Below are 23,714 nucleotides of genomic sequence, written 5' to 3' on the forward strand. Positions count from 1 at the left end.
GGATTAATCAAGTTTTAGCATTTCCATTCTTATGCTTGGGGAAGGGAGATAGATTGTTTACATCTGAGACCCCCAACCTTAGAATATAGGAGCATTTTCCTATTCCATTTTTCCCTTTCTACAGATGCTTTTGCCAGATGTGCTTCACTGTGCCATTTTGCACGTGCTTACTTTCTCACTCTCTTTGAAATTGGACACACTAAATTTTCTCCCTGAAGATACCATGCTCTTCGCAGAGGACAAATGTTTTGTCTCCTTCAGAAGGGAAAGAATGTGTGTCTGTGTTTTTGGAACACTGTGGGATTGATGAGAACAGGGGCGATTGTCTCTGTCACTTGTAAGTGGGGAAGATTCATAGCAGGGTAAAAGTAGATGCTCCAGCAGTTGGTTGATAGGTCAGTAGTTGGGGTGAGGTAGGTGATAAAATCCACTACATTTTGTAGTTTAAAATGGCTTAAGAAACATGTTTGTGAAAATATGCACCAAGACCCATGACGCCAATCTAACAAGTTTGCACAGATGTCGGCAGAGGACACACGATTCCTGGATCAGACACAGGGGAGGTAGTAGTAGTTGGGAGTGTTCTCATTTTGTATTGGTTCCTGGAACACTAATTTCCTGTCAGGTGGTGTGAAGAGAATCAGACGAAATGCTATATGCAGTGAGTTGAGTTCTGAGAGAGGACCCTGAGTTTAGGGAACCCAAATCTTTTATAATGGGAAGTACACAAGTCTGTGCTTCCCTCTAGAATGAGACCTTGTTTTTCTCTTCCAAGACTATTTGCTATGCAAACATTCTTGAAGACACAGTCTGGGAGAAAGACTGTGCCTCTGCTTGCAAGGTGTGCACAATGGGAGAGAACCATGGATATTGGCTCTCAATAGGCACTTCCATGGATTGGGGGCATTTTTTTTTTTTTAAGATTTTATTTATTCATCTGAGAGAGAATGAGAGAGAGAGCATGAGAGGGGAAAGGGTCAGGAGCCCAATGTGGAACTCGATCCTAGGACTCCAGGATCATGACCGAGCCGAAGGCAATTGCTTAACCAACTGAACCACCCAGGCGCTGACATTGTTTTTTAAAAGATCTTTTTTTTTTTTAAATTTGAGAGGGGGGAGGGGCAGAGGGAGAGAATCTTTTTTTTTTTAATTTTATTTTTTCAGTTTTCCAAGATTCATTGTTTATGCACCACACCCAGTGCTCCATGCAATATGTGCCCTCCTTAATACCCACCACCAGGCTCACCCAACCCCCCCAAGCCCCCTCCCCTCCAAAACCCTCAATTTGTTTATTAGAGTCCATAGTCTCTCATGTTCATCTCCCCCTCCGATTTCCCCCAACTCACTTCTCTCCTTCATCCAATGTCCTCCATGTTATTCCTTATGCTCCACAAGTAAGTGAAACCATATGATAATTGACTCTCTCTGCCTGACTTATTTCACTCAACATAATCTCCTCCAGTCCCTTCCATTTTGAAACAAAAGTTGGGTATTCATCCTTTCTGATGGAGGCATAATACTCCATTGTACATATGGACCATATCTTCTTTTTTTTCTTTTTAATTTTTTTATTATTTTTTATAAACATATAATATATTTTTATCCCCAGGGGTTCAGGTCTGTGAATCTCCAGGTTTACACACTTCCCAGCACTCACCATAGCACATACCCTCCCCAGTGTCTATAACCCCACCCCCCTTCTCCAACCCCCCTCCCCCCAGCAGCCCTCAGTTTGTTTTGTGAGATTAAGAGTCACTTATGGTTTGTCCAGAGGGAGAGAATCTTAAAGCATACTCCCCGGTGAGAGAAAACCAAGAGTTGGGCACTGAACCGACTGAGCCCTGAGGCTCCCCTTCAGGGACAGATCTATTTATTTATTAATTAATTATTTATTTATTTACTTACTTACTTTTAAAGATTTTGTTTGTTTATTTGGGAGAAAGAGTAAAGCTAGAGAGCACACAAGCTGGGTGTGGAGGGTTGGAGGGGGAAGGGACAGAGGGAGAGGGAGAAGCAGGCTCCCTGCTGAGCAGGGAGCCCAAGGCGGGACTTGATCTCGGGATCCTGAGATCATGACCAGAACTGAAGGCAGACCCTTAACTGACGGAGCCACCCAGGCTCCCCAAAACAGTTTTATAGATGAAATTCTTTTCACTCTTCTCTGTGATGTCCTTGTATTTTCCTTAATTTTCCCTTCTGTGTGTTTAGTAAAAGTGGAACCTCTAAGAGTGATTAAGTCTGAAGAGCTGAAGAGTGGTTTTGGAAAATGGAGGAGACTCTCATCTTCTCCTTTCTAGACTTAAAAATATTCATTTTTAATAACAAATCTGTTTTCCTTTTGTAATGATTTTTCTAAATAAAAAGGCAATGCATGTTCTTACCAAAGATTTAGGTAAGCACTAAGCGTGACTTTTACACATAGGTATAAGCATTGTTGTGCTTATAAATGGTAGATCATTTGGGTCACAGTATCTTGGGTGAAACAAGTCATAATGCCAGTTCAGATTCAAGGGAGGAGAAGTAAATCCCCCCTCATGGTGGGAGGGGCAACCTTCTGATGGAGATTGGTATGGACCACTGGTATCCATTTTGGAGACAAGTCAAACTCTGTTGACTCTGCTTTGTGTAACAAATTTCGGTTTTTAAAAAAATTATGTATTATATAGAAATTCTCTGTACTTTATCCTCACTTTTTTCTGTAAACCCAATACTTCTCTAAAAAAGTCTATTAATTAAAACATTATTTATTCATTCCTCAAATTATAAGGCTTATTATGAAAAATTCAGACCATACATAGAAATGTAAAATAAAACTTGAAATCAGAGGATTTTACTAGCTCTCTGATCCCATTTTCTTCAATTTATATTACCAATATTTAGTCTAAAGTGCACATTTAACATACTTCTTACGTTTTCTGTGTCTATGCAGATGAACAAATACATAATTTCTAAAACCAAAAATGATATCACATTCTGCCTGACATGGCACAACATGCATTCTCCATCTTCTGCCTTATTTTTCTTTCATAAATACAAATTTCTTAGAAGACAAAATAAATGGAACACTTACATGCTGTCTATATAGCTCTTTGACAGAGTCAAGATTAAAGTCTAATTTTTCTGATTATAAATTTCATGTTCATGCTAAAAAAACTACAGAATTTATAAAAATTGGAATCATAGTGCACATACAATTTTTTATCCTCTTTTCTTCTTAATATATTTAGAACATTTTCCTATAATATCAGGTAATCTTTAGAAACATGATGGAAATACTATTTTCTCTTATTATATATTCATAAAAAATTGAAAATGAAGAAAACTGTGAAGAAAATATAAAAACCACCCATAATCTGGGGCACCTGGGTGGTTCAGTTGGTTAAATGTCTGCATTGGGCTCATATCAAGATCCTGGGGTGCTGGGATGGAGCCCTGTGTTGGGGAGCCTGCTTCTCCTTCTCCCTCCTGCTCGTGTTCTATCTCTTGTGCTCTCTCTCTCTCAAATAAATAAACAAAATCTTGAAAAAAAAATCTAACCCATAATTTGCCTTCGGGAATAGCTACCGTAAATATCTAATACATCTTCCAGTGTTTTTGCTAGATGTATATAAAATCTTTAGTAATTTAACATTGTATTATGAATTCCACTTTACTAAATGGTCTTTAAAAACAAGTTTCCCCAGTTTTATGGAGAAATAATTGACATACATCATTGTATAAAAAAGCAGTGATTTGGGGGGCACCTGGGTGGTGCAGTCAGTTAAGCGTCTGACTCTTGGTTTCAGCTCAGGTAATGATCTCAGGGCCATGGGATCAAGCCCTGTGTTAGCCTCTGCATTCAGCATGGAGTCTGCTTGTCTCTCTCCCTCTGCTCTTCCCTGCCCTCTCTCTCTCCTCAACATCTCTCTTTCTCTCAAATAAATAAATACATAAATAAATACATAAAAACTTAAAAAATGATTTTTAATGATTGTATTTTCCACTTAAGGCATTGAGGTTATAATTTTCTTAACTTTTTTTTTTTTTTTAGATTTTATTTATTTGACAGACAGAGATCACAAGTAGGCAGAGAAGCAGGCAGAGAGAGAGGAGGAAGCAGGCTCCCTGCTGAGCAGAGAGCCCGATGTGGGGCTTGATCCCAGGACACTGGGATCATGATCTGAGCCGAAGGCAGAGGCTTAACCCCCTGAGCTACCCAGGCACCCAACTTTTAAAATAATGTATGATGTATATCCTGGGGCATAAATATTTGCAGGTACCTCTGATTATTTCATTAAGTTAAATTCATAGCAATAGGAATAATTCAGTCAAAGAATATGAACACTCTTAAGGGTCTTGCTGGATATTGCCAAATTGTTTTTCAGAAAGGTTGTCCTTATTTTTCTGTACACTTACCAGCTTTAGGTCTTAAAACATTTTTTTTTTAAACATCTTTTTTTTTTTTTAAAGATTTTATTTATTTATTTGTCTCAGAGATAGAGAGAGAGCGCACAAGCAGGCAGAGGCAGAGGAAGAAGCAGACTCCCCCCGCTGAGCAAGGAGCCCGATGTGAGACTCGATCCCAGGACCCTGGGATCATGACCCAAGCCGAAGGCAGCAGCTTAACCAACTGAGCCACCCAGGCGTCCCTCTTAAAACATTTTGTATATATGATTTTGAATTGCTGTTTTCCGCTAAACTTCAAACTGAAGCATTTTCTCATACGTTAAGATTTCTTCATAAACATAATACTAAGTGACTGTAAATTCTGGGCTGTTTTGCTTTCTATCTACATTCCTCACTTTTCTTCTGGAGTCAAGGTTGAGATGGGCTCTACCATTCTTAACTGTTGTCCTTTCCTGACATAGTTCAATTGCCCAATTAAAAAACCCACTCAAAATTTACGTTCTCTTATGATTTTGAAAAAAGTGTTCCCACACCCCAGCTTCGGAAAACTAAAGCTAGCAGGAACAAATGCCTTTCTTGGACTGTGTTATATACAGACCGCCGTGCTCATGGTCTAGCTGCTGTGTTTGGTGCACTGGGACTCTGGCTTAGCCCTGTTTTTTGTTTAGCCTGCCCAGTGCTTTAACATTTTTAAGTCACTAATGAAGAATTAGGAGATTTTTGCATAATAAACTTGCATTTCTGGCTTCTTTTAAAAAATCAGTAGCCTTGGTATACCGGGTACCCATGCCCACATGGCAGAAACCACTGTCCCTGAGCCTTGGGTGCTGTGTGGGTGGGCAGACTCTCCTTTCTATAGCGCTTCTGCTGTTTACTGTTACTATTATTTTTATCAGTATTAATTTTACACCTAGTCCCCTTAGTTCATTTGTATGGTTGCTGCCTGGTCCTGGAGACATTTGAGTTCAGGCCCCTGGCCCAGGGCCTTTCCCACTCTTAACGCTGCTGGCCTCAAAATCAGGGCAGCCGGGTGACTTGTTGAGGCACACTCAACGTGTGAGCAGTGAACTGATGACTCCGACCAAGTGAGTCCACTTTCGAAGTCTACCCTTGTCTTCCCACTGTGATCAAACTACCACCGGGGAAAGGCCATGGGCCGTAAAATGTCATTGTTTCAGCATCGAAAGAGTTCATTCTTATCGTATTCTGTGACTCACAATGAAAAATCTTGGCTTTGCTATTCAAGCAGATTGTGTTGACATCTTGAACATATATATGTGTGGATGTGTGTGTGTGTGGATGTGTGTGCCTCCCTTTCTGTTTCGACTTTTACAAGGTAATTGTGTTACTTCTCTGCCAGATTTTGGTTCCCACAGATAATGAAGTCCATTCAGCATTGCCAAGGCTCCCCCCACCACCAGTCTGGAAGATAATCTAACGAGAAGAAAAGATGCTTGAGCTTTTTAAGATGGAATGTGAGCAAAGCTGTTAAAGGAAAAAAAAAAACCCAACAACCCAACCAACCAAAAGAACAATGATTGTCAGTCATCATTTCAAATATCAGTAGTCTTTTCTTTAGTGGCAGGAAATGAGGAATAGAGAGGGGTGTGTACATGAGTGTGTGTGTGTGTGTGTGTGTGTGTGGTCAGCATGACAGCTATAACAAAGCTGTTCCTCGAAGGCTTACTGTGTGTCAAGCAGGAATTTCGCAGATGTCATTCCCTCATTTGATCCTACAACAGCTCCCCCAGGTATGCAAAGTAGATATTGGTTCTGTTTCTCAGATGGGGAAACTGAGGGGCTATCTAACTGCTCATTCTACCCTGCTGGAAGAGAGGGCAGGCCTCTGCCTTTTGTTCCTGACTATGCTGGTAGACTCTTTGACCATGGGCAAGGCAGTCTCTCAGGACTCAGATTTTACCCCCTGATCTGTAGACTGAAGAGGTCGGCCTGGATATTGCATGTTTTTTCCATCTCTAAAAGTCTCTGGTTCCAAGATTTTTAAAGACATGAACTTAGTTTTCTAAGCCTGAGAACTTTTTAAGGGCCCGGTTGGTGTATTATTTATCCCAGTGCCTAGCGTTTATTGAAGAACGAATGAAAATCTGGCTTACATCAAAGTAAAAACAAAACCCAAGGTATTTATGGAAAAATTCTCTAAATAAAGTTAAAGGCTAAAGGTTAAACCAGAAAAAAATATTATTTAAAACATACTATTACAAAAGTTAGTGTAGAATACTCAAGAATTGAAGAAGAAAAGGAGGAGCCACCCCAACGAAAAGGTGGGCTAAGGTCATGAACTAAATATTTACTAAAGAAAAATGCAAACACTAAAATTTAGTAAACACTAAAATGACGTTCAAAGTTGTAAGAAGCATAATAAAAATGGGAAAATGGGAATGATGTATCATTTCTCCTTATCCTACTGGAAGAGATTTGAAAGATCAGGATTGGCTGGGGAGAAGGGCATCTCCAACATTGTCATCATGGGCATGTAGGCTGGTCCCACCCAGTGTGGCATGTATGTTTCTAAGGAAATAGTTGCACAAGGACACAAAGATGTAAGTACAAAGATAATCCATTTCATTATTGTCATAACAGTGGAAAATAGGTGACCAAAATATCCATCAGTGGGGTAGTAAAGCCATAACATGGTGTAATATATTTAGTCATTTTAGATGAAGATGTTGATCTATAGTTACGTAAATGGAAAGATGTCCATGATAACATCGAGTGGAGGGAAAACAAAGTGTATGCAGACTATGAGCAATTATGGGTGTAATCATTGTATAAAAATAATTCAGAAGGACATACACCAACTTATTAACAGTGATTGTGACTCAGTGGTGACATCACGATTAATTTCTATTTTTCTTGTGCTTTCATTTTTTGACTTTCTTTTTTGGTATGTCCATCTATTGCTTTTGTAATGGGAAAAATGATAAAGACATTTCCATTTTTGGAATATATTTACTCTTATCAGTAGTCTGTGTATATTTTAAGCACTTTAAAAGAAATAAAGCATCATGGGACAGTTGTGGTTTTGATAATATTGGGTCATATCACTTAGAAAAATACTTAGAATTTCCATTTAGTACAATCGTCATTTGATAAATAAAACTGTTAACTTTTGGCTTTGTGTATGTTTTGAAGAGTGTGTGGGAATTGCAGGAACATATGCTTTTCTACTTGGGACTTGTGTAGTTTGCCTCTTAGTGTTGAGGAAAAGTAGGAGAAGTTGAGGAAACCTTACTGGGGTGAGTGCTGAGTGATGTAGGGCTGGACAGTGTGCTGGACGGGGTGGGTAGGCTGGGCCATAAGAAGCAGGGTAGACAGCCTGATACCTTACCCCTAAAAACTCTACTTTGCCTCTCCTGAGAATAACATAATGAGGATGCCATTATCACACATAGAAAATTAATTTTTTAAAAAAGGTTTTTATTTATTTAGTTGAGAGAGAGAGAGAGAGAGAGAGGAGAGAAAGGGTGGGGGAGGAGCAGAGGAAAAGGGACAAGGAGATTACATGCTGAGTGTGGATCCCAATGAGGGCCTTGATCCCATGACCCTGAGATCATGGCCTGAGCTAAAAGCAGAGTCAGATGTTTAACTGACTGAGCCACCCATGCGCCCCTAGAAAAATTAATACTGATTCAATGATAATATCTGACATAAAATCTAAATTTAAATTTCTCCAGTTGTCCTCAAAATGTCTTTTAAAAGTTATTTCCCTCCTAATTCCAGATTCAGCCAAGGGTCATTTGGTTTTTTTATCTCTTTCTTCTCTCTTAATTTAGATTCTAGGACAATCTTCCTGCCTTTTGTCTTGTTTGCTTTTCATGACGTTGACTTACTTGAAGCATTTGGGCCAGTTGTCTTGTAGAATGCTCCACATTCTGGGGTTGCTTTACTGGTTTCTTAGGATTACATTCAGGTGAACTGGTTTTGGCCAGAATGCTGCTCAGGGGTTGTATCTGCTTCTTAATTCCATCACGTGAGGAGTCTTCTCTTGTCTGGTTGTCCCACTGTTGGGGAGACTCACTACATTTTCATGAATGGGAAGCTTTATCAGAAAACAAAAATGTCAAGGGTATAAACTTTGCACTTACTGTATCTTTCTGTCTTTCATGAACACAAAGAAAAGGTTTATTAACAGGAAATATGCAAAAAAGAAACTATCAAGTGTTTCATTATCTGCTGAGGGTTTCGAATCCTTCCTTTTTTTTTTTTTTAAGGGAGAAAACGTAAATATTTGGTGAACCACCAACCTTTACCCCTGCATGTATGAAAGCAGGGTGGGAATGAGATATGGAATGAGATGAGAATGAGAATGAGATTGCTGCTAGCGTTGGGTGCCTAGCCTGGGTGCATATGGAAGGCAGTTTTCTGTGTGCCATCGCAGGGCCCACACTGTGACTTGCCCAGAGACTAGCTGCCCTGTCCATTCTTCACTGTTGTAATAATACATTTTTAAAATCTTAGGTTTTATTTTCTTTCCTGAGATTGGGGCATATTATCTGAGAACAATTGAGCATACTATCTCAGGACCATGTTTTTGGAAGCCCGGAGCTTTGAATGCATTCTTGGCTTTTTTTCTTTTTTTTTTTAAAGATTTTATTTATTTATTTGACAGATAGAGATCCCAAGTAGGCAGAGAGGCAGGCAGAGAGAGGGAGGGGGAAGCAGGCTCCCTGCCGAGCAGAGAGCCCGATGCGGAGCTCGATCCCAGGACCCTGAGAGCATGACCTGAGCCAAAGGCAAAGGCTTAACCCACTGAGCCACACAGGCGCCCCGCATTCTTGGGTTTTTAAGAACAATTTCCTTCCTTAAGCCTCCATTTGGACTAACAGAATATGAAGAATATTTTCTTTTGGGTGATGGGATTCTAGCAGCCCTTCTTTCCTCTTAGAGGCCCCCCCCAGGAGGGACCTTGGGGGGTCTTACTGAGGCAAGAGAACTTGGGTGAAACAGGAGTCTTTGTGAAGATTTTAGGGGTGCCTGGTAACATGGAGATGTTGATTCTCTTTTTCAGGGCATCTTTTATGACCAAAACCGTGCCTTGTGGAAATGAACTTCATAAGTTCCTCATCTGGGACACTGCTGGGCAGGAACGGGTAAGTGTACGGGCTGTTGGCTTTCTAGGGAAAATACTGAGCCCCGTCCCCGAAGGAAGTTTTTTTTTGTATTTGGCAAGACACTTGGTTGTGACTGAGAGGAACCCAGCTTCAGTGATTTAATCAGAAAAGGAAATGTGTTCTTCCACTGTGTGAAAAATGTATGGGGTCACCCTCTTGAGTCAGGGCCAAGTTCAAGTCCTCCAAATGCATTGTCAGAGGCACTCTGCTCTGTCCCTGTTTCTCTGCTTGCTTCCCTCTAGACTGGCTTCATTTTTAGGCAGACTCACATCCTTCTCTTCCCTAAGGGTGGCAAGGATGTCTCCATCTGTGACCTTAGGCCCGCATTCTATCACCTAAGGAGTCCCACAGACAACAGCCCCTCTTTTCTGCGAGTTATGCCCCGTGTCTCATTGCCTGGTTTGGTCACGTGTTCCACTCCTGAACCTGACACTCTGTAGTAGCGTTCAAGGGGGATTTGGCACTCCTATTTGTAGGGCCCACTAATACACTACCCCTAGAGGTAGGAGCTGCCATTAGCCCCACCTGACCCACACCAGTGGGAAGTCCCGTAGACTTAGTTACCCAAGGAAAATCTGGGTTCTCTTACTGGAAAATGGGACAATGGACGTTGGGTTACCAGAAACATCCAATGACTTGTCTCATTCCTAATTCCTTTGATTTGCCAAAAATGTTGATGGAGAAGATTATTTAAGAAGCTCGTGTTTTTAGATTTAAAAAAAATGAAATGGTTACCAACACAGTTTGTCTATAACAGGACAGTGTAAGCACTGGAGTGTGTATTATCAAAGTTGAAAGGGGCAGTCCAGATAAGTGACAGGGATAACCACTAGCTTGTCTTCCATGGGGGCTTCCATCCTGCTCAAAACTTTCATCAGAGAAGGGTGCCTGGGTGGCTCAGTGGGTTAAGCCTCTGCCTTTGGCTCAGGTCATGATCTCAGAGTCCTGGGATGGAGCCCTGCATCAGGCTCTCTGCTCAGGAGGGAGCCTGCTTCCCCGTCTCTCTCTGCCTGCCTCTTTGCCTACTTGTGATCGCTCCCTCTCTCTGTCAAATAAATAAATAAAATCTTAAAAAAAAACCAAAACTTTCATCAGAGCTAACAATTATGGAGTAAACCAGGTTGAGCTTCCCCTTGTCTGATTCAAGCTCACGTGTCACCTTCTCTACCGACCTATCCTATTCAAAGGTCAACACTTCCCCTTTTCCCATCCTTGCTCCACTCACTTCCTTTTTCTCCACAGCTCTTACCACCTTGTCATATGCTACTGAATTCCATTATTGATTATCTATCCCTCAAAGCAAGGAACCCAGGGCTTGGGATAAAGCATCCTTTTCGTTATCAGCTCCTAATTAGTCAAGTGTGTGTTTCTGTAACTTTCATTTTACATAACTCCCTACTCTTGCATTTATAGATTAAGGCTACTAGGGTTTTAAAGATGTCTTTCTCCTTAATCAGGACGAATCTTCTGGCCTACAAACGCTGACCTCATTAGAACATCTTCTGTTTTGCTGCTAAGTTGAGAGCACAGATTTGCACACACGAAGTCGCTACCTAGAGCACCTCTCTAACTGTTAGTCCGCTGTGCCTGCTGACCTCTGAAATGAGAGGACGGATGCTAGGAGAAAATATCTACTCAGGGATCTCGTCTTTACATAGCTTCCTTTTTATCTACTATGTATGTATATTTGTAGTATGTTGATCTGCTAGGGTTTGGGGGTTTGGGGTTTGGTTTTTTTGGTTATTAATTTAAACTTAAGCAGAGAAGCTTTCTTGCTCCCATTTTTACTGTTGGCCATGAAGTAGCTGCTTTTGCAGCCACTTTTAATGAGCTTCAGTCAATTTTACCAAAAGTCTTAGCTATACTACTGCTTCTACTATTGGTGGGTATTTCCCAAGGGCTAGCTGCATTCCATGCACTGTTCGCATGTCTTCCGTGTACTAACAAACACCTTAGTCCTCTCGCAGCACTCTGAAGTGGGGACTATTTTATCCCTCTTTATACGTGAGGTCACAGAGGGACAGAGAGGTTAAATCACTTGCTCAAAGTCACACAACCCATTAGGTGGAAAGCTGAAAAATCTGGATCCAGCAGTCTGGGTCCTGAGCTTTGCTTTGTAGTTTTGTTCTGCTTGAAAAATCACACAAAAGCCATGCAGCCGAGAGTAAAATTATCCAAAAATCCCACCACACAGATATCTCCACTGTTTTTTAAACTTAGTTTTTACATTGAAAGATAATTGACATACAGTATTAGCTTCAGGTGTACATCGTAGTGATTTGATATTCTTATACATTATGAAATGATCCCCGCAATAAGTCTAGTTTCCACTATTGACATTAGTGACCATTCTGCAGCTCTCTCACTATGCGTGTCAGTAACTTCATCTCAAAACCCTCAGGGTTCTTTTTTTCTTTTTTTAATTTTAAGATTTTATTTATTTGTCAGAGAGAGAGAGAGCGCAAGCGCACAAGCAGGCAGAGGCAAAGAGAGAAGCAGGCTCCCCACTGAGCAAGGAGCTGGATGCAGGACTCGATCCTGGGACCCTGGGATCATGACCTGAGCCAAAGGCAGCGGCTTAACCCACTGAGCCACCCAGGCATCCCAAAGCGTTCAGGGTTCTTTATAACCTGCCGTTTTCACTTGGTAATAACAGTGTTCCTGAAGAGAGATTTCTGTATAAGCTAAACGGTGTATTTGACATGTCTTTACCTATTCTGATATAATTCAAGTAGGTGACTGCTTTTGATGAAATTCGGTCCTCTAAAGTAACTACTATAGTTTGTAGCTTGCTCTCTGACCATCTCAAAGCAAAACAGCAATAGAAAATCTTCCATATGACCAGATTTCTAATTATTCTAATTGCTTTTCCTGAAATTTGACGATTGGAGATGATAGACATCTGTGCGTATGTTGCAATGTATGTAATTTTTAAAAGTTTAGTATTATGTATGTTATTATATTGTACCTATTGTATCATATACTATTTATTGTGTTATTGTATCAGACTTATATATATTATTACTAGTATCTATTTTTGTAATTATTAGTATTATGTGTAGAAGGCCAAGTGCACACTTGTGCTTTAGGGAGGAGGGACGGACTTTTGGGTGATAACTTCAGGGGGATGCTTTTTAGAATTTAGATTTGTGGAGAGCGTGTGAGAAATGCCTGCACAGCCTTTGTGGTCATCGAACCCTCTAACCCTCGAAGGCCTGATTTAGTTATCCTCAGGCCGTCCTTGTCTGCTATCCCTCCATGCGGTCTCGCATCTCTCCAGTGATGGCATTTTCTCAGCCGTGCTAGTGGCTTGTTGCTAGATTTAATCGTGCTTGTAATGACGTTGCCTAATGTTGGAGCTAAAAATACCTTCCTGGCTGCTGCGTGTGCCTTATGCTATTTGTTCTGTCTCATTAATTGTTGGAGTCCAGCACGCTTCATTATCCCTCCATATCCTTGTAGAAATTGGATCCTGTACTTCTTAGTCTTCACAATTTTAAACAAACAAAATCTCCTTGGATTTATGATTTGATAAGATGAAGACATCGATTCTGTGTCCTCAAAGGGGGATAATGCTCAGTGCAGTGCTTTGCATGTGTTAATTACTCAGTATCTGTTTATTTGTGGAACTATCGAAACACTTCTGCCTAGCATACACGATATTAATTCTGGACTACATTTGTGGCACAAATTCATAGTCTTGAAAAATCACTCTTCCATCTGAGTACGGGAAATATAAAAGGAACCCTCTCTTCCTCCCTCTCTCATAGAAGAGAGTGTTCGTTCTTAATATGCTGTCTTAATTAGGCTTTTCATTCAACTATATATGGCGGACATCCTGTGATCCTTTCAATAGCAAACAGTAATCCATAAACCACCTCTGTAAAAAAGTGTTTTCAGATTTAACCATTTACAATTAACCAAGTGATTGTTGAATCCAATGTTTTAGGAGCTTACCATTTTCGAGATTTGTATATTCAGTTTTTTGCTGTCAAGACGGGTAGAGTGGGGGCAAGAATGCCGTTGGAGTGCCCATGTTGTAGTGTTGGTGTGGGCTTTTGGGGGTTTTTATCCTGTCCTCTTGGAATGAGTTGTTGTGCTGGTTTTTGCTTTGTGATCTGTGAGGAGAACTCAGCAGTAGGTCAGCAGATGACTCCTGTGAGCTCAGAGGAGCTCAAAATGGTCCCAGGGGAAAGAAAAGAATTTATCTGCCCAGCTTTGTCCTCCTGTCTCCCACTGATCAAGGTTTGTAATGGGGAGATGAGACTTCTGTCCTACTGTGTCAACACATCCATCTTTCCCTTTGGGTTTCCTTTTCACTCCCTTCTTTGCTTTTCCACATAAACTGGGGTCTAGAATATCCTCATTGTTATTAAAAATGTTTGGGGGCACCCGGGTGGCTCAGTCGGTTAAGTGGCTGACTCCTGATTTTGGCTCAGGTCACAGTCTCCGGATTATGAGATCAAGCCCCACATCGGGCTCCATGCTGAGCGTGGAGCCTGCTTGGGATTCTCTCTCTCCCTCTGCCCTCCCCCGGAAAAGAAAGTCTCATCAATAGGAATTGATGTCTCCACGTTCTAGATGTGTGCTTCCAAGTCATTCTGTTTTGTTTTAAAACACAATTGCAGGGGCGCCTGTGTGGCTCAGTGGGTTAAGCCTCTGCCTTCGGCTCCGGTCATGATCTCAGGGCTCTGGGATCGAGCCCCACATTGGGCTCTCTGCTCAGCAGGGAGCCTGCTCCCCGCCGCCCCGCCTGCCTCTCTGCCTACTTGTGATCTCTGTCTGTCAAATAAATAAATAAAATCTTAAAAAAAGTAAAACACAATTGCAATTCATAGGATAACTCCATTAAAATATTCATATCTTGAAAGAATTCCATGCTTCATTTTCTTGATATGATCTGTGAGAACAATATTATTCTAAGAATATAACATGAACAAATATGAACATCATCTCATTATCTTGTTTCATTTGGGTTGAAGTCAGTGTTATGGCTGTCTATCTGACCTACTGCCTCAGAAAGAATTGTTGTATTTATAAAATTTGGGTTTCAAATGCACCATAGTCACAAATTCCGCAAAGGTGAATTGATGGTTCTTTGGTTAGAATAAAAGCTCTCCTCTGACTCTAACATATCTGGAGTTGACTAGATTGACTTCTGAAATCAAGTTCATCATTATATACTTTTTAAAGATGAAATTGGAGAACACATGTGCAGACTAAAAAATAGGCCCCCCCCAATACTTAGTAGGAATTATGGAATTTTGAACTTAATGGTAAAAATGACATGATGCAAAGATTTGTGTAGGAAGGTATATAATTTTTAACTACTGTCTTTTTTGGGGTATTTAAAAAATTGATGGAACACTGAAAATGCAAGAAATGCTAAGAACAATATTGAATACTGTATAGGACCTGTATGATCTAATAAAAGATGGAACTGTTGTCGAATTCTGCATATGATCTTAAATAAACAAGACTTTATTCAGAATTTAGAATACAATTATTTAGAATTTAGAATACTGTTATTAACTATTTCAGGTGTTTAGTTAATAATGGCTGTTTGTGTTAATTCTTCTTCTTCTTTTTTTTAAATCTTTTTATTTAAAAGTACTCTTATACTGGGGTTCCTGGGTGGCTCAGTCAGTTAAATGGCTGACTCTTGATCTCCACTCAGGTCTCGATCTGAGGGTTGTGAGTTTAAGCGCCATGTTGGGCTCCATAGTGGGTATGGAGTCTACAGAAACAAAAACAAAAACTTTTATACCCACAGAAAATTTATAAAAATATTACAGAGCTCGGGGTGCCTGGGTTGCTCAGTGGATTAAAGCTGCTGACTTCGGCTCAGGTCGTGATTTCAGGGTCCTGGGATTGAGCCCCGCATTGGGCTCTCTGCTCAGCAGGGAGTCTGCTTCCCCGTCTCTCTCTGCCTGTCTCTCTGCCTGCTTGTGATCTCTGTCTGTCAAATAAATAAATAAAATCTTTAAAAAAAATATTACAGAGCTCTTAGCTAATGTGACTCTGCCTCAAGCTGTGGGTCTTTCTGTGTGGTGGCTGAGGCTTGCTTGTTCATTCTGGGGTTAGAGAGGCAGTAGTATCTGAGGAAGCTCTCCTCTGTCGATGCAGAAGCACAAGCAGCAAGGCACAGACGCAAGGCCTCTTAATGCTAACTAAGGTCTGACTGAGCCCATGACACATGGCCTACATTCCATTGGCCGAGGCAAGGCATGTGGCTCAGCCCAAAGTCAAGTGACAGCGAGACACTGCCTTTAGAGGAAGTGAGGAACTACACTGGCATAAACAGCGGTTCACGCAGAGGTGAACACTTAGTTGTTGGTCATGATGTCGTCTGCCACAGGCTTCTACTGGATTCTCTCAATCTGTGTACTTAGGAGGCTCCACTTTGTGCGGTCTTGAACTTCTTTTCAGTGCCTACCTCAGTCTTTCCCCACTGAGTTCTACTTTCACCCACTCTACAATGTTTCATCCAAAATGAATTTCCTGTGAAGAAATCTGAAACTGTAGAGATAATGTTTGCCCTCCTGTGGCTTTTGAGATACAGCGGACCCTTGAACAACGTGGGGGTTAGGGGTGCTGACCCTCCACATAGCTGAAAATCCACATATAACTTTGGACCCCCCCCAAAACATAACTACTGGTACCTACTGTTGCCAAGAAGCCTTCCTGAGAACACATATTGTGTGCGATACATGTCATACACTGTACTCCTCCCATAAAGCCAGCTCTGGAAAAGAAAATGTTAGAAAATCGTAACAGAAAATGGGTTTACAGTACTGGACTTTAAAAAAAATCTGCCTTTAAGTGGATTTGTGCAGTTCAAACCCATGTTCAAGGGTCCACTGTATATTCATTACTTCCTGGTTTCTGAGATGGTCCCTCCCCATGTTTCTGAAAAGAGCCCAGTGAAGGTAGCTGTGGTGTGAAATTCTCTATCTGTTCCTTGATAGGGGAACTCTTTTCCTGTCCACTCCTGCACCCATTCTAGACTTGCTTGAAGCTTCGATCTCATCAGCTTTTTGTTTTCATTCCCTGTTTCACCTGTGAAGCAGCTGAGCCATGCTTTCCTCTTTTTTGGATAATCCATCCCAGAGTCTTAGTGGTTGGAAATAAAATGAACTGATAAATGCGTTTGTCTGCATTTGTTTCTGTGGGGATTATCAGCATGTAGGGTATTACCTCTCTTTTGGAGAAACAGCTTTATTGAGGGGTGCCTGGGTGGCTCAGTCCGTGAAGTGTCTGCCTTCAGCTCAGGTCATGATCCCAGGGTCCTGGGATCAAGCCCGGCGTCAGTCTCCCTGCTCAGCAGGAAGCCTGCTTCTCCCTTTCCCTTTCCCTGCTGCTCATGCTCTTTCTCAAATAAATAAATAAAATCTTTAAAAAAAAAAAAAAGGGGGGGGGGAGAAAAACAGGGGCACCTGGGTGGCTCAGTAGGTTAAGCCTCTGCTTTCAGCTCAGGTCATGATCTCAGGTCCTGGGATCGAGCCCCGCACTGGACTCCTTGCTCAGCAGGGAGCCCGCTTCCACCCCTCTCTCTCTGCCTGCCTCTCTGCCTACTTGTGATCTCTCTCTGTCAAATAAATAAATAAAATCTTTAAAAAAACAACAACAACAAAATACAGACCCACTTTTAATGAGATATAATTCACAGACCATACAATTGACTCACTTAAAGGGTGCAGTTCAGTGGACTCTAGTATGTTAAGATTGTGCAACTGTTGCCACAATTAATTTTAAACCCATTAATAGTCATCCCCCATTTCTTCCTAAGTCCCCCAGCCCTTGGCTGCTTTCTGCCTCTAGATTCACCTCCTTTGGACATTTCATATAAATGGAATCATGCTGGGTGTTTTGGGGACTGGCTTCTTACACTTAGCATAATGTTACCAATGTTCATCCACATTGTAACTTGAATCAGTGCTTCTTTCTTTTTCATGGCTAATACTCCATTCTATGGATGCCATACATTTTGTTTATCCATTCATCAGGTGATGGGCATTTAGATCGCTTCCGCATTTGGGCTCTTATGAGTAGTGCTGCTTTAAGCATTTACGTACAAGTTTTTATTTAGATAGCTTTATTTGTTCTTTAATCTCTTGGGAATATATCTGGGACTGAAATTGATGGGTCCTCTAGTAACTCTATATTTAGTATTTTGAAGATCCACCAAACTTCTCCAAAGTCACTGCACCATTTTATATTCCGACCCACAATATACAAGGTTCTGCATTCCCACCAACACTTGTCTTTGCCAGACTCAGGCTTATTCCTATATGTTCTTCTAAGAACTTCATAGTTTCAACTCTTGCCTTTAGCTATGATCCATTTGTTATAATTTTTGCATATCTTATAAGGAGGGGATTCAACTTTACTCTCCATGAGTTGCTATCATACAAAATCAGTTGTCCCAACACAGTTTGTTGAAAAGATTATTCTTTGCCCAAATTGATTTTCTTGGCACCTTTGTTGATATGATAATCAGTTGACCACGAATGTGTGGTTTAATTCTGGACTCAGTTCTCTTTCTTTGATTTATTTTTACCCTTCTGCCAATACCACGGTGCCCTGATTGCTGCATGCTTTGCAGCAAGTTTGAAAATTAGGAAGTAGGAGTCCCTCTACCTTTGTCCTTTATCAAGATTGTTTCATCTATTCTGCATTCCTTTCATTTCACAGGAATTTTAGGATGGGAGTTTACGTTTTTGCAAAAACTCCAGATGTATTTGTTAGGGATTATGTTAAATCTATAGATGAATATGAGGTCACCTACTTCTTAAGCCTTTAAGTTATAAGTGATAAGCAAGTTGCAAGCTGTTTTCATCTCTAATTGTGGACCGGAAGTACAGCCTTGACCTCAGAATGATACCTAAAGAAAAAATTCTGAATACAATGTTAAATCTTTGAAATGTCAGAATGTGTTTCCTGATAGAACTCTAAATAAGGTTATATTTGTGAAGTGATCACTTACAATTTACCAAAATGTTACTAGATTTGAACTGCATGATACTTGATTGAATTATGTTTTTTTTTTAAAAAATGAACCTATCTTCAAAATAGTATTAATTGCCGCTGATTTACTTTTTTTCAGCAGTATTATCTAACCCAGGACCAGACTTTATTACTTTAATAGATACTATTCAAGACAGTGTGACAATATGCTGAAATCCATTGATTCAAAGGCTTATAGTGACTCTTGTAGTGAGTGTACAGACTTTTCCCCACCAATTTTAAGATGTTTTGAGCACTCCAGAAAATAATATGATAAGTATATTAACACCACCAAGATTTGTTTACTCTTTGCTTGTTCCTGGTTGGGGTGCCTGGGTGACTCAGTTGGTTAAACATCTGTCTTCAGCTCGGGTTACGATCCCGGAGTCCCGGGATCGAGTCCCACATGGGGGCTCCCTGCTAAGTGGGCAGCCTGCTTCTCCCTCTGCCTGCCGCTCCCCCTGTTTGTGCATGCTCTCCATCAAATAAATAAATAAAGTCTCAAAATTAAAAAAAAAAAATCTCAAAAAAAAAAAAAAGGAATTTTCCTGGGAGCTGGGTACCCAAAGAAGGCAAACTCCCACTGGTGCCCTCCAGAAGTCGACGGCTTAGTGGGCTATGGAACCATGGTGGTGTTCGTCTCCTTCGTCCTTAATTTGCAAGCCCTCGCAGGCTCCTACAGGGACAGGACGACATATGCAGAGACAGCTGAGGGGCAGCCAAGCCAGGCCAAGGCTGAAATGCCCCAGTGGGTCCCTGAGAAAGAAAAAAGAACTAAGGCAGCAGATAGCTGAGGTCAAGTTGGGGCTTGACAAACATCAAAAGAAACTTTTTTTGGCTTTCTTTCCTTCTTTCTTCGGGGCCCCGGACTCTGTGGTCAAGAGAGTGGTTCTCTTTTCATCGACTGTGGCCAAAGTCAGAGGAAATTTTGACCTTTGGATGTCCTTGAAGAATGGGGCCTATTAGAAGCTCAGAATGAGCTGTTCTTTGTTTCCTTCTTGCTTGCCCTGTGGCCTCTGGCAATACAGGCCTGGCTCCAAGCGGCAGCAGCAAAAAGCACAGGCAGACTCTGCTCCTCACCCATGGCTGGAGGGAAATTACTTCGCACTTAAACCTTTCCCACACCCACGAGAGAATTTACCTTCAGTGGAAGAGGGTCAATCCCCGGTTTTGCTTTCCTTCCCCGCCTATCGCAAGAGAACACTGCTTTTATTTATTTATTTATTTATTTATTTATTTATTTTTAAAAGATTTTGCTTATTTACTTGACAGACAGATAACATGTAGGCAGAGAGGCAGGCAGAGAGGGGGAAGCAGGCTCCCTGCTGCGCAGAGAGCGGGGGCGGGGATGCGGGACTCAATCCCAGGACCCGGAGGCCCTGACCTGAGCCGAAGGCAGAGGCTTAACCCACTGAACCACCCAGGGGCCTGAGAACGCTGCTTTTAATCAGTACGCATAGACGTCCTGATTGGGAAAATATTCCTCCTCGCCAGACTCCACTCCTGTCACTCCCCCTCAAAAGGAAAACCTGATGAAGTCTATGTAGTAAGGAGACACACAGAAGCCTGTGAATCTGGTAAAAGCTGTTAAAAATGAGATAAACAGTTCCTGGGATAGGACTGTGCCCCGTCATCTCCTTTTAGAAGAAGCCTCAGGAATCCCCTACAGCTGAAGAGTTCCAGGGATGTTTAAAACTCGTTGACAGAAGCTGTGCAAGGAAAGGTGACTGTGGCATTCGAGTTGGGGTGTCCGATGGCAGCAGGATCCAGAGTCACCATTGTGGGCAGGCCCGGTTCCCAGAGGTGTCCTGTTGGAGGGTGTTGGCGTCATTTAGGAAATTAGGAGATGGGGGGAGAATGCCACTGGTGGGAAAGAAAGAGGAAGGACATGTCCATATATTAAAATAAATTTAGTAAGTCCTAAGGGAAACTCCAAGCACTAGTGCCCTCAAGCCTGTGCGATGGGAAGGCCGGAAGTGAAGGAGAGGAAATGGGGAGTGGACAGACAGGAACAGCAGAGAGGGTAGCCTCAAGCATCAAGTCTTACAAAGCAAGAATGAGCTGCTCCTGCCCACAAGTGGCCCCGGTCCCTTGGCTCTGTAGCCCCCTCTCTGTCATAGCAGACCCCACCGTGGTCCTTTGTGTCCTGGTAGGTCTCCCCTCCTCCAAGACCTGCCTTCGCTGCCCCTCTGGGCGGTGGGGGGAGGGGGGCCGGCGACAGGACTGTTCTGGGAGGGAGGGCTATGCCACCAGGGGAAGATTCTTCACAAGTCAGGCAATGACATTTTCCTGGTGTGTATTTTGGTCTGGGACGGCCTAAGTAGCTTCTAATTATGAAGCATTGTCTGTGCCTCCTGGGTTGAGGCCAATTTCCGTTCTCCTACTCTCTGCGGGCAACGACTTGTGCTGAGGAAGAAGAAGCTAAGAAACGCTTTATCTGGTTGTGTTTTTTTCCCCTCTCCTCCCCTGCCCCCCCCATTCCCGCCTCTCCCTCCCCACTCCTCCCCCCTTCGCTTTTTACTTTCTTGCATCTAATTTCCTAAGTCTGGTTCAAATACAGACCAAGCCCACGAAGTGAATGTCATTCGTGACAAGGGAATTAGGCACATGGACTTCGTTTAATAACAAAAGAGCGTGCTCCTGAGGTGCCAAAGGACGTGTCTAAACAGGAACAGCTGGAGTGTCCTTAGAACACAGAGCTGGATGTTTGGAGACAGTTATCCCCAGAGCGGGCCCCTTTGAAGGCGGCCTGACTCCACCCCTCTTCTCCACCTTCTGTTTGTTTCCTGGGGCTGCTCCAAAAGATCCCTCACAGCTCCCTCCCACTTCTGAAAGTCAGGAGTCCAAGTAGGGCTTTCCAGGCCAAGAGCAAGACATAGGTAGGGCTGTGTTCCTTTCTAGAGGCTTTGGGATAGAATCCATTTCTGGCCTTTCTCAGAGGCTGCCCGCATTCCCTAATTTGTGCCCACATTCCTCCCTCCATCTTCAAGGCCAGCCGCAGAGCCATCTTCCAAACTCTCTGACTCTCTTGCCTCCCTCTGCCACTTGTGCAGACCCTGATGATGCTGCTGGACACTGTACAATAATCTTCCCATCTCAAGGTCAGCTGTCAGCACTCTTAATTCCATTAGCAACCTCAATGCCCCCTTGCCATGGAGCGTAACATATTTACGGGTCCCAGGGATTAAGATATGGACATCTTTGGGGACTGTTATTCTACCTTCCACCTCCCTAGAACAGTTCCCGTCATGTACCGGGTGATCAAGAGATACTTGTTGAATGACTGAATACGTTTAGTGTAAGACCGTCTCAGCATTACATCAATTTATGCAGCATTTCATTTTGGGGAAGCAACTGAGGAATGGAAAGGGTATGGAATTTGGAGTCAGAAGACCTGTGTTCAAGGGCTGGTTATAGCCTTTAAGAGCTGTGTATCTGTGGGCAATTTACTGAACCATTCGGAGCCCAGTTTCTCATCTGTAAAATGGGAACAGTTTTACCTAGCCCACCTGCCTTCACAGAGTTAGTGATTCATCACGTGTGTTCCGCCCTTACGTGTTTCTTGAGCCCCTGCTATGGCCCAGAGTGGGGTTCAGGAAGGGATCTCAGAGGACATGGCTGTTGAAAAAGGTGTGAATGAAAGGTGGGCGTGAGGACGTCTAGCGGAGGTGGGTGTAGTCTGGAGAAGGCCTGTGGGACAACCCTGAGGGCTCCATGTGGCTGGGTGTTCAGGGAGCGGGGAGGAGGCCAGGGGCTGGGGAGAGAGGGAGGGAGGCCGGGCCGAGTGCCCGAATGACACCATAGGACAGACTTTGGATTTTCTGCCTAGTAAGTTAGAAGGATTTTGAAAAATGATACCATTTGACTTTGTTGGAAGAAAAAAACCACTCTGCTTTACAGTTAACGTCAAGTGTTTGCTTCTGAAGATTCCAGTGGCGGGGGTGGGGTGGGAGGGGAGGTGGAAACATGCCAGGGACCATGTGTTCGGGCTGATCTTGAGACTAGGAGATGAGAGCATGGACGCGCATTGTACCATACTCTCTTCTTGTGCGGATGGTTGAAAATTTCCACAATTAAAAAGTCAAAAATAGATTCAATGGTATGTGTAAATAACATAACTCACAAGTTAAAAACAGGAACCTTCTGGCTGCTGTGTGGCCACTACAGTATCTAAATACTCCAGTGGAAACTTCCAGATATCCAGTCAAAGGAAAGATGGGTCTGCAGGCTGCTCTCGGTGAACATGGCACAGAGGCCTGGGTGCACGGCGCTTTGTGGGGTGAATGAAACCACACGCCTGAGAATGTGTTTTGTGTGACTCTGATCTCTTCCCAGCAAGCTGCTGTCACAGACTCAAGGAACTCCTTGTGGGTGCCCAGGAAGGCAGGCTTCCCTGGGGGCACCATGGTGGCGGGGCTGTAGGACGGACGGGTACCCCCTCCGGCGAGCGCTGGGTCAGGCCCCTGCTTTGAGGCCCATGGACCAAAGTCTGACCTGCTCTGGGAGTGATCCCAGGTGATGTTTGCTTTGCTGTACCATTCTGCAGGAAGACCTCTCTCGAGGACGGGATGTTTACTGTGAACAGGAGGGCTGTATGCAGATGGGAGAGATCAAATCTACCTGAGCAGAGTATGGAGAGAGGGAGACTCATGACCAACCCTCATGGCATTTCCTTCCCGTGAATGGAGACTGTGTGCGATGAGAAACGCAGATAGCTTCTGGACGGGGAGGGGCAGAGTTCTGGACTTGGAGGCAATTCCTATGGCTTGCTAGCAGACAGGAAGGAGAGTTGAGATTCTCTGTAGTTGGGTATTACGTGGGTGGGAAGAAATGTATTTCTACCTCATTTCAAAACCTTGACTTTTGTCTTACACATTATTCTGAGGATGAGAATACGCCAGTTCATTACCTCGTCTTTTCCAAAACACAAATCTGTGCCCTTCCCACCAACACCTTATGTTGTGGAAGGATGTTTGGATTTGTGTTGTATCATCGTCTCCCCAAGGAGGTTTGCATTGTTCCTTGTCAAAAAAGAGTCCACCGATGGAACTAGAGGGTATCATGCTTAGTGAAATAAGTCAATCGGAGAAAGACAACTATCATATGATCTCCCTGATAGAGGAAGTGGAGATGCAACATGGGGGGGGGTAAGGGGGTAGGAGAAGAATAAATGAAACAAGATGGGATTGG

General features: G+C 42.6%; 1 protein-coding gene across 2 annotated transcripts in view; it reads left to right on the forward strand.

Annotated features, from left to right (window-relative positions):
• The window catches only part of RAB31 (RAB31, member RAS oncogene family), a 129,751-nt gene that overhangs the window by 56,781 nt on the left and 49,256 nt on the right, over positions 1-23,714 (forward strand). For both annotated transcript variants that reach the window (XM_032875761.1, XM_032875762.1), the window contains exon 3: positions 9,416-9,497. In XM_032875761.1, coding sequence (XP_032731652.1) covers positions 9,416-9,497 — 82 coding nt within the window. The remainder of the gene's footprint in view (positions 1-9,415; positions 9,498-23,714) is intronic.

This window comes from Lontra canadensis, unplaced genomic scaffold (assembly GCF_010015895.1).
Source record: "Lontra canadensis isolate GAN:19392208 unplaced genomic scaffold, GSC_riverotter_1.0 scaffold57, whole genome shotgun sequence".
In the NCBI taxonomy this organism is placed as follows: domain Eukaryota; kingdom Metazoa; phylum Chordata; class Mammalia; order Carnivora; family Mustelidae; genus Lontra; species Lontra canadensis.